Source organism: Leucopleurus acutus (genome assembly GCF_964270905.1).
Source record: "Leucopleurus acutus genome assembly, chromosome: 13".
Lineage (NCBI taxonomy): Eukaryota > Metazoa > Chordata > Mammalia > Artiodactyla > Delphinidae > Leucopleurus > Leucopleurus acutus.
Window position 1 is genome coordinate 48,266,941 of NC_139155.1, and position 10,605 is coordinate 48,277,545.

Below are 10,605 nucleotides of genomic sequence, written 5' to 3' on the forward strand. Positions count from 1 at the left end.
TGGTAGTGTAATTTGGTACAACTGCTTTGTTCAACTCTACATTGTGCCAAACTGGTTCCAATTTGCATACCCTCTAACCCAGTATTTCTAACGTAAAGAGATTGTTGTCCATGTAAGTAGGAGGTACAAACAAGAATATTCATAGCTGGAGTTCCATTTCTGGAATGGCAGCATGAAGAGCTCAATAAAGCCACTCCCCAGCAAAACAAGCATAACGTGAAAATTATTTTTAAAAACAACCATTTAAAGTCTTTGGAAATGCCCTAAGGCATACAGAAAATGACTAGACAATTATTAAAGAGAATCTACTAAAACTCAGAACAGCAAGAATCTGTGGCATCTGAACCATGACCCACTCCCTCTCCCTTCTCAGTTCAGGCATTGTGGACAACATAAGGCCTCCGTCTTTCCCAAACTCCCAGTTGAGGGCTATGGTATCTCCCTGGGAGAAGCAGGCCACTAGCATTTCCCATCTCTGCCACCCCAACTTGCATACAGAAGAGAACAAATTTGAAATAAGTGCATCCAAGAGTTTCCAGGCTTCTTATTTCACCCATCCCTACTCAGAAAGGGAAGGCTCTACCCCAGGGATGGCTCAGAGAATACTTGGGGCCCAATCACCCTCACCCCAGTTCTTTCATAGGGTGGAGGTCCCACACTGGAAGAGGTTAAGCAGAGAAGACCAGAGGCTACCACCATGCCCAGTATCCCACTTCTAAAACATGGATATCACTCAGAAACAAACATGCCACAGTCCTGGGTACTTGCTCCAAACATCTCCCAAAAGAAACTGACTTTATTTCCAACAGAGTGTGGGAAAGGTCAAGGCTAAGGTCACTCTCAAGTACAACAGAACAATTAAAAGGTTTCTGGTATCTTCATGACAGATATAAGCTAAGTCACAGGCATATCTCCAGTTTATCAGAGAGAACAAGATAAAGAAACAACTAAGAAGGGCCCTTCTGGGGTAAGAACCTCAAGCAATGACCTCAAAAACTACCCCTTGTAAAGGAGTCCACATTTAATTGAATCAGACTGTAGAGGAAGTTAGGCTCTAGGGCACTGTTGAAAACAAGAGGGTAACTGGCTGGCAGTGAGTGGAGCCTAACAGCTATGCATGACACCAGCTGAAGCAGAAATCTTAACAGAGAGATCAGAGAAAGAAACAGTCAAAAAGAGCCCTGCTAAAACCACTGTCATCCCAGGGTGGCTGTGCTTATGCCCAAAGCTGTACCCTGTGAGGAAAATAGACTTCACTAAAATAACACAGCCATTTAAAAAAATAAACAAACAAACAACAATAACCCACTCAGGGGAGTAAAGACCAGTATCTAGACTTGCTATATTACTTTTGGGGCTTCCCTGGTGGCGCAGTGGTTGAGAATCTGCCTGCCAATGCAGGGGACACGGGTTCGAGCCCTGGTCTGGGAGGATCCCACATACCGCAGAGCAACTAGGTCTGTGAGCCACAACTACTGAGCCTGCGCGTCTGGAGCCTGTGCTCTGGAACAAGAGAGGCTGCGATAGTGAGAGGCCTGTGCACCGTGACAAAGAGTGGACCCCGCTTGCCACAACTAGAAAAAGCCCTCACACAGAAATGAAGACCCAACACAGCAAAAATAAATAAATTAATTAATAAACTCCTAACCCCAACATTTTCTTTAAAAAATATACATATATATATATATATTAGTTTTGCTTAACAAATTACAAGACATACAAAGAAAAAGAAAAGTGTGACACAGAAAAAGGCAGGCAACAGAAACCACCTATGAGGGACTAGATGTTAGATTTAACAAAGACATCAAAGTAACTGTTATAAATATGTCAAGAAGCTAAAGGAAATCATGCTTAAAGAAGGAAGATATTGATGATGATTATCTCAACAAATAGAGAATAACATTAGAGAAATAAATATCATAAAAAAAGGAATTCTGTAGTTAAAAAGTACAATAACTGAGGGCTTCCCTGGTGGCACAGTGGTTGAGAGTCTGCCTGCCGATGCAGGGGACACGGGTTCATGCCCTGGTCCGGGAGGATCCCACATGCCACAGAACAGCTAGGCCCGTGAGCCATGGCTGCTGAGCCTGCGTGTCTGGAGCCTGTGCTCCGCAACGGGAGAGGCCACAACAGTGAGAGGCCCGCGTACCGCAAAAAAAAAAAAAAAAAAGTACAATAATTGAAATAAAAATTTCACTAGAGAGGCTTAACAGCAGACTTGAATGAACAGAAGATAAGTCAGTGAACTTGAAGATAGTTCAATAGAGATTATGCAATGCAAAGAACTGAGAGAAAAAAGAATGAAGAAAAATGAACAGAGCTTCATAGAAACGCGGGACAATGGTAGGCGCACCAACGTAGGCATAATGTGAGTACCAGAAAAAGCGGGGGAGGGAGGGGAAGGAGGGCGGGGGATAGAAAGAGAGAGAGAGAGAGATAGGAACAGAAAAAATATTCAAAGAAATAATGGCTGACAATTTCCCAAATTTGATGAAAAATAATCTAAACATCCAAGTAGCTCAACAAACTCTAAGTAAGATAAATGCAAAGAGATCCACACCAAGACACAATATGATAAAAATGTACAAAGAGAAAATCTTGAGAACACCAGGAGAAAAATGTACAAGAGTCCTGCATTAATAGGATTAACAGTTAACTTCTCATTAGAAACAATGGAGGCCAGACAGCAGGGGTATGACACATTCCACTTGCTGGGGAAAAAACAAAAAAAACAACTATCAACCAACAATCAGACATTCCCTGAAAATATCTGTCAAAAAAGGAGATAAAATAAAGACATCCTAGACTGGGATTGACATATACACACTACTATATATAAAATAGATAACTAATAAGAACCTACTGTATAGCACAGGGAACTCTAGTCGATACTCTGTAATGGCCTATATGGGAAAAGAATCTAAAAACAGAGTAGATATATGTATATGTAAAACAGATTCACTTTGCTGTACACCTGAAACTAACACAGCATTGTAAATCAAATATACCCCAATAAAAACGTAAAAAAAAAAAAAAGACATCCTCCTTAGAGGACTGAGTGCTAGCAGACAAACCAGACAGGAAATACTAAATGAAGTTCTTCAGGCTGAAAACAAGAGACTCCAGAAAGTAACTCAAATTCACATGAAAAGGGCACTGGTAAAGTTAATTATATAATTTATATGCATATTACTGCTTTATCTTAATGGGTTTAAAAAACAACTATATAGAACAATATATATAATTGTATTCTTGAACCTATAACATATTAGAAATGTAACATATTTGTGAACAATAACACAAAGAAAGTGGTCAGGAGCAAAGTTGTACTGCACTAGGGAAATGACTTCAGATGGTAACTGGAATCTATAGGAACAAATGAAGAAAACTAGGAATGGTAAATAAGAAGGTAATAAAACAAATGCTACAAATATATCCTTGTGCTCCTTTCTTCTGTCAGCATCTTTAAAAGACATATAATTACATAAGGTAATAATTATAACAAGGTATTGCTGGGTTTGTAACATATCTAGATGCAATATGTAGAACAATAATAGCACAAAAATAAAAAAGAGGGAAATGAGCTAAATAGGAAAAATGTTTCTACATCTGACTGAAACAAGTTAATATAAATGTGAAGTAAATTCTAATAAGATGTATATTGTAAACCCAAGAGCAATCACTAAAAAATATATATATTCTTTTTTTTTTTTTTTTTTTTGCAGTACGCGGGCTTCTCACTGTTATGGCCTCTCCTGCTGTGGAGCACAGGCTCCGGATGCGCAGGCTCAGCGGCCATGGCTCACGGGCCCAGCTGCTCCACAGCATGTGGGATCTTCCCAGACCGGGGCACGAACTCGTGTCCCCTGCATCAGCAGGCAGACTCTGAACCACTGCGCCACCAGGGAAGCCCAAAATATATATATTCTTAAAAAATATTATAAAGGAATTAAAATGTTACACTAGAAAATATTCACTTAATGCAAAGGAAAGAGGGAACAGAGGAAGAACAACAACAAAAAAATATATAGAAACAAAAGTAAATGGCAGGCTTAAACCCAACTATATCAGTAACATTAAATGTGAATGGATTAAATAATCCAATCAAAAGGCAAAAAGTGTCACACCCAATTATAAAATAGGATTCAACTATATGCTGCCTACAGAAGACACACTTTAGACTCAAAGACACTAAAAAGGTCAAAGTAAAAGGACAGAAAAGACATATCATCCAACAGCAACCATAAGAAAACTGGAGTGGCCATACTAATATCAGACAATAGAGTAAAACATAATGTGTTACTGGAGATAAAAAGGGGTACTTTATAATTGATAAAACAGCCAATGGATCAGGAAGATTTAACAATTACAAACATATATGCACCAAACAACAAAGCCCAAAATATATGAAGAAAAGTTGACATAAACGAAGGAAAAAAATAGAGAATTCAACAATAATACTTGCGAGACCTCAACACTCTACTTTCAATGAAAGATAGATGTCTAGGATAAGATAGATAGATGTAGAAGATCAACTAGGAAATCAAATACTTGAACAACACTGTAAACCAACCATACCTAAAACACATCAATAGTATACTCTACCCAGCAACAGCATTCTTCTTAAGTGTATGTGGAACAGTCTCAGGATAGACTACACGCTAGGATATAAAACAAGTTTAAATAAATTTAAAAGGACTGAAATCATACAATGTGTGGTCTCCAACTACAATGGAGTGAAATTAGAAATCAGTAACAAAAAGAAACTAGGGGAACTCACAAATATGTAGAAATTAATTACTGCTAAGTAGCCAGTTGGTCAGTTAAGAAATCACAAGGGAAACTGGACTATACTTTGAGATGAATGAAAATGAAGACACAACATACCCAAATTTATGTGATGCAGCTAAAGTAGTGTTTAAGGAAAATTTATACAGCTGACCCTGGACAACATGGGGGTTGGAGGTACTGACGCCCCACACCCCTGTTCCGTTGAAAATCTGCATGTATCTTTACAGTTGGCCCTCCATATCTGAAGTTCCGCATCCACAGATTCAACTGATTGCAGCTCATGTAGTAGCATAGTATGCACTTATTGAAAAAAATCTGAGTATAAGTGGACCTGTGCAGTTCAAACCTGTGTTGTACACAGGTGAACTGTTGTTGTAAATCCCTCTATTTTAAAAGAAGGATTAGGGCTTCCCTGGTGGCGCAGTGGTTAAGAATCCGCCTGCCAATGCAGGGAACGCGGGTTCAAGCCCTGGTCCAGGAAGATCCCACATGCCACGGAGCAACTAAGCCCGTGCACCACAACTACTGAGCCTGCGCCCTAGAGCCTGCGAGCCACAACTACTGAAGCCCATGCACCTAGAGCCCATGCTCTGCAACAAAAGAAGCCACCACAATGAGAAGCCCGTGCACCACGATGAAGAGTAGCCCCTGCTCACTGCAACTAGAGAAAGCCTGCGTGCAGCAATGAAGACCCAACACAGCCAAAAATAGATAAATAAATAAATAAATTTATATATTAAAAAAAAAAAGATCTGAGGAGATGTGGGAAGCCCTGAAGGATTTCAAGTAGGAGAGACATTATTATATTTGCATTTCAAAAAAAAATAAAAGAACGATTATTTGAATTAATAACTTAACCTATCTTAAGACATTGGGGAAAAAAGCAAAATAAAAACTATAGCAAGCAGATGAAAGAAAATTAATAAAGATTAGAGCAGGGATCAATAGAATAGAGAATAGAAAAACAACTGAGAAAAATCAAAGCAAAAGTTGGTTCTCTGAACAGACCAACAAAATTGACAAATCTTTACCTAGATTAACTAAGAGAAAAGGAGAGAAGGCTCAATCTGCTAAAATTAGGAATGAAAGAGGGGATATGACCACTAATCTTACAGAAAGAAGGATTATAACAGAATACTATGACCTATTATAAACCAATAAATTGGATAAATAATATGAAATGGACAAATTCCTAGAAACACATAAACTACTAAAACTAACTTAAGAAAATGGGCAACCTGAATAGATCTCTAACAAACACAGATTGAATTAATAATCAAAAATAGTATCCACAAGATAAGCTCAGTTCCAGATGGCTTCATTGATGAATTCTACCAAACATCTAAGGAAAAATAAATCCTTCACAGATTCTTCTAAAAAACAGAAGAGGAAACGTGTCAATTCATTCTGTAAGGTCGGTATTACCCTGATATTAAAACCAAACAAAGACATCAGAAGAAAACTAGAGACCAAAATGTCTTATGTATACCAATGCAAAAATTCTCAACAAAGTACTACCAACTGAATCCAGCAACATTTAAAAAGTGTTATACCCTATGACCAAGTGATATTTATCTCAGTATGCAAGGTTGGTTTAAGACCCACAGCGAACACCATACTTAGTGGTGAAAGACTAAATGCTTTTCCCCTAAGATCAGGAACATTTGAGATGAGGAATGAGACAAAGATGCCTACAATCACTATCACTTTTATTTAACATTATACTGAGAGTTCTAACCAGGAAAATTAAGCAAGAAAATAAAATAAAAGGCATCCAGAATAGAAATTAAAACTATCCACATATATTATGATCTTCTATATAAAAATCCAAACAAATCCACGAAAAAAGCCATTAAAATTAATAAACAAGTTCAGCTAGGAAGAGGATACAAGATCAATTTAAAAAAATCAACTGTATTTCTATACATTTCCAATGACTAACTATAAATGGAATTAAGAAAAAAAATTCTATTTACAATAACATCAAAAATAATATACTTTAGGAATAAATTTAAGAAAATAAGTGCAAAAGCAATACTGTGGAAACTACAAACTGTTGCTGAAAGAAATTAAACATCTAAATAAATGGAAAGGTATCCCATGTTTGTGGACTGAGAGACTTATACTTACTTTGCAGGACTGTTAAAGGGATCAAATGAGACAATATGAGCAAATTTATGAATTTTAAAGTTATTGGTGGTAGTTGTTATTAATGCCTTAAGGTCCACAACCTTTGAGTCTTTCTAACTCAAATATGAGTTAAAGCGACTTCACAGCCTTTGAAATCCAAACTGTGGAGGGCGCATATGGTGAGCACTGAAGACAATTGCCTCTCATTTCATGACGTCCAGGAGCACTGTTACAACTGTGGGAGCAGATGATCATGTAATATTCCTTTGATAAAGCTAGGGTGGAAACAAGAACCACGAAGATTATCCAGGAACTAATTCAGGAATTTGAGAAATGCAAAACCTATACCATGTCTCAGCATGAAGGAGTTGATGAAAAAGGACCAGAACCATTTCACAAGCAACTTTTCACAAACTTCTGTATAGTAAGACTGAGAAGCAGAATTTATGAAGCACAGTCTATGACATAAAAGAAGCAATCAAGTCCTTACTCATCACTCTGAAATACATTATAGAAGAGACACAGAATACCAAAAACGGAAAGAGCCACAGTCTGGTCTAAATCCCACAAATTCATAAAAAAGAAGACTGAAGAGTTACCAAAAATATTCAACAGAATAATCTTCAGGGCTTTGCTACAGTTTCTTTCATTTCCTCACAATGCCCCCCTTTTTGTTTCCAGCTCCTGCTCCCTAGAAAAACCTGTGATGCATATGCATATTTTTAAAAAACTAGTTCTGTTCACAGAGGAAATTCTGAAGTAAAGAGAAATCAAATACTTAAAGTATTCATTACCTTGGGAAAAATCAGAGCTGCCTCCTATGTAATTTAAGCATCCTTGAGCAATCCTCTGCTAATCCTCAGTATATAAAAGAAGTAGAACAAGATCTTTTTAAAATGTTATTTTAATCAGTGTTTCTGTGTCATTCCTCAAGTATTGGTTATCTTATTGTGCATCTGTGAGAGCACAAATATGAGTATGTTCTTCTGCCACACCTCAGCAGAAATTCCAAAAGCTGCTCTTCAAGGTAACTTCTCACCTCCTCTCTAAATAACAACTAAAGGCAATTTATCTCCTCTCTTTTGTGGGAGTTTATCCATGGTCGACAGCATAACAAGTTATAGTGTAGTGCATACTTAGGCTGTGGTCCCGGTTTGCTGCTGTTTTGCTCTAGCAAGTTTCAGTTTTTGTTTCTCTGTGTAATAAAAAGATCAGGCTCTAAAATGCTATAAATCGCCTTTTAACATTGCTACGCAAGGAGCCATATTGTACACACACCAAGTGGTAAGCACAGTGTTGCGGAAAGAGTAGAGTTAAACAGACCTGAATTCAAATTCCCTCTGACATCTATGACTTGTCTGGCATTGGGCAAATTCTTTACCCTCAGAGACTTTTTCCTTATTTGCTATCTATCTATTATGACCAGCAAACAAAAGAATATAAATAATGTATAAAAATAATAATGGATGAAAAGTGCCCAGCAATATAATGTTGTATGTCAATTGTAGCTCAATTTTTTAAAAAAGTGCTTAGCACAGTACGCCCTCAATAAGTGATCCATTCCCACTTACCAGCAAGTTTCCACTCCTGAAAGTTCTTCTCTCTGAATACTTTTTTGATTGTTTCTAAACCAACTTCACTGACTAGATAGGAATTTTGTTTTTAACAAATTAGGAGTAATTTCATTGAAACACATTCATAGCTACTTTATAAGAGTGCATGTAGGAGGACAATTTAGAACCAGCAGAAAATGTATCCAGTGGTGCACACAGCCTTAAGTGTAGGTACCTCGTGTACAACACAAAACTAAAACACAGCTACAACAGAACATTAGGTACAAAAGAGGTACCCTCATTTTGCTAGGGGAAACTGACATCACGTGAACCAAATGCTTCCACTTCTTTACCACCTTTGGGGGTCAGAGTTCCCATTGCTGCTCAGCAAAATACATAGAAAATAATCAAATTATGAGTAGAGTTTTTTTCCAAAGAAGATAACACGTGCTTTTTTTCCCCACTGAAATTCCAAGTGACTTTCATTTGAGGAAAGAAAACAAGGTAGAACACTCCAACACCATTCTGCATATTTACAATATGCAAATGATCACAAAGCAAAACCTTTGCCTCAGTCATGAAAAACAGCCCCACAGAGTACACTCTAGTATAAAAAGTAGTCACAGGCTCATTAACGGTAGCATTCACACAATGCTTCACAAATAACCACCTCATGGCTCTGACCTGTCAACTCTGGCATTTGCTCCCTGTGAGAGGGCTCCTTCTAACTCAAAGTTACTTACAATCATCACACATCTGAAAATTGTGCGGGAAGCAACATTATTCATTTCTAAGCAGTAAACTTACTTAGGCTTGTTTAAATTTAAAATTCACTTTCGGTCTTAACACACAAGAGCCTTTTAAAAACATTTTTTTAAACATAGTAATCTAAGCGTGTGGATATAAAAATTGATCCTTTCTCCATATGAAAATAAACTTTAGCGATACTCTTTATCTTCCCGCACCTAAGAGCCAGTGCCTCAAAGGCCCTCCTGAATAGGCTGCTCCAGCTTTTCCTGTGTCACTTAAGGGAAAAGATGCTCTCTTTAAATAGGAAAAGAAAAACTATGCAGTAAGGACTCAAAGATGCTATCTTGATTGTAACGCCAAATCACTGCCCCGCAAAGTCAAGATTATGAAAGGTTCTCTTGGCTGAGTTTTTTAGAACTCCCAGCGAGAAGGCGCAATCCCGGGCTGCGACGTTTCCCGTGTCACCGCTGGCCGGCCCGAGGGATAAGCCGGAAAAGGTGAGCGACATACCTGGAGGAAGCTGAAAATTAGCAGGCAACTGGATTGTTGTGGTGTTGGGTGCTTTCACAGCGACAATCTGAGGAGCTGGCAGACGAGGGCCGCTGCTGAGTTTAGGAAGAGCACTGACAGGAGCCACTTTAGTCACCAGGGTCCCCACGGGGGACCGCAGCGGCTGGGGCGCCGTGGACTCCACGCAGACACTGACAGGAGCCTTAGTCACGGCGCCCAAGGCCACCGGAGTGCTCTCTACCCGGACTGGCAGAGCCGCGGCGGGGGCCATGGTCACGGTCCCGGAGGCGCCCACACCAGCTGGGGGAGCGGCGCCGGCCGGTTCTGTGAGGCCCGCGGGCATCCCCAGGTGGATCAGCGGCAGCTGAGGCGCCGCCGTTCCGGGAGCACAGGCGAGGGGACGCTTGACAAGCGGCAGCCGACTCCAGTGCAGTTCCGGCTCCACAGCATCGCTAGGGAGAGGCGCCGGGGCCGCCACACGAGTCAGTGACCGGCGCCGGCTGGACAGCGGGACCCCGGCGCTCCGGACCTTCCTCCAGTCCGCGCGGCCCCGCCGGCAGCCACACCTGCTCGGCCGCTCGCCGCTTCCTCAGCGGCGCTCACACGTGCGCCGGCTCAACCCGGCCCCTCAGTCTCGCGACCAGATGCAGCGGAGCCCGGCTGCGCGGCTCCCGGAAGGGCGTCACTTCGGCTCCCACCTTCCACCAAAACTCTGCGCGGCGGATTCCCCCGCCAGAAATTTCAAAACTACAAACCCAGAGCGGCCCAAAGCCCCCTACGCGCGCTCTGCACGGCCCCTCTGCGCGACCACGCCAGCCATGTTTATATAGCCACGCGGAGACCTCGCGCACGCGCACCAGCTGCCGCCGCT

The 10,605-nt window shown here is 40.4% G+C and overlaps 1 protein-coding gene across 1 annotated transcript in view; it reads right to left on the reverse strand.

The window, feature by feature from the left end:
* Positions 1 to 10,077, reverse strand: part of TAF4B (TATA-box binding protein associated factor 4b) — a gene marked incomplete at its 5' end in the record, with an annotated part of 111,714 nt that extends 101,637 nt beyond the window's left edge. Inside the window, one exon of the mRNA XM_082852655.1 lies at positions 9,735 to 10,077. Coding sequence (XP_082708781.1) covers positions 9,735 to 10,077 — 343 coding nt within the window. The remainder of the gene's footprint in view (positions 1 to 9,734) is intronic.
* Positions 10,078 to 10,605: the final 528 nt, after the last annotated feature.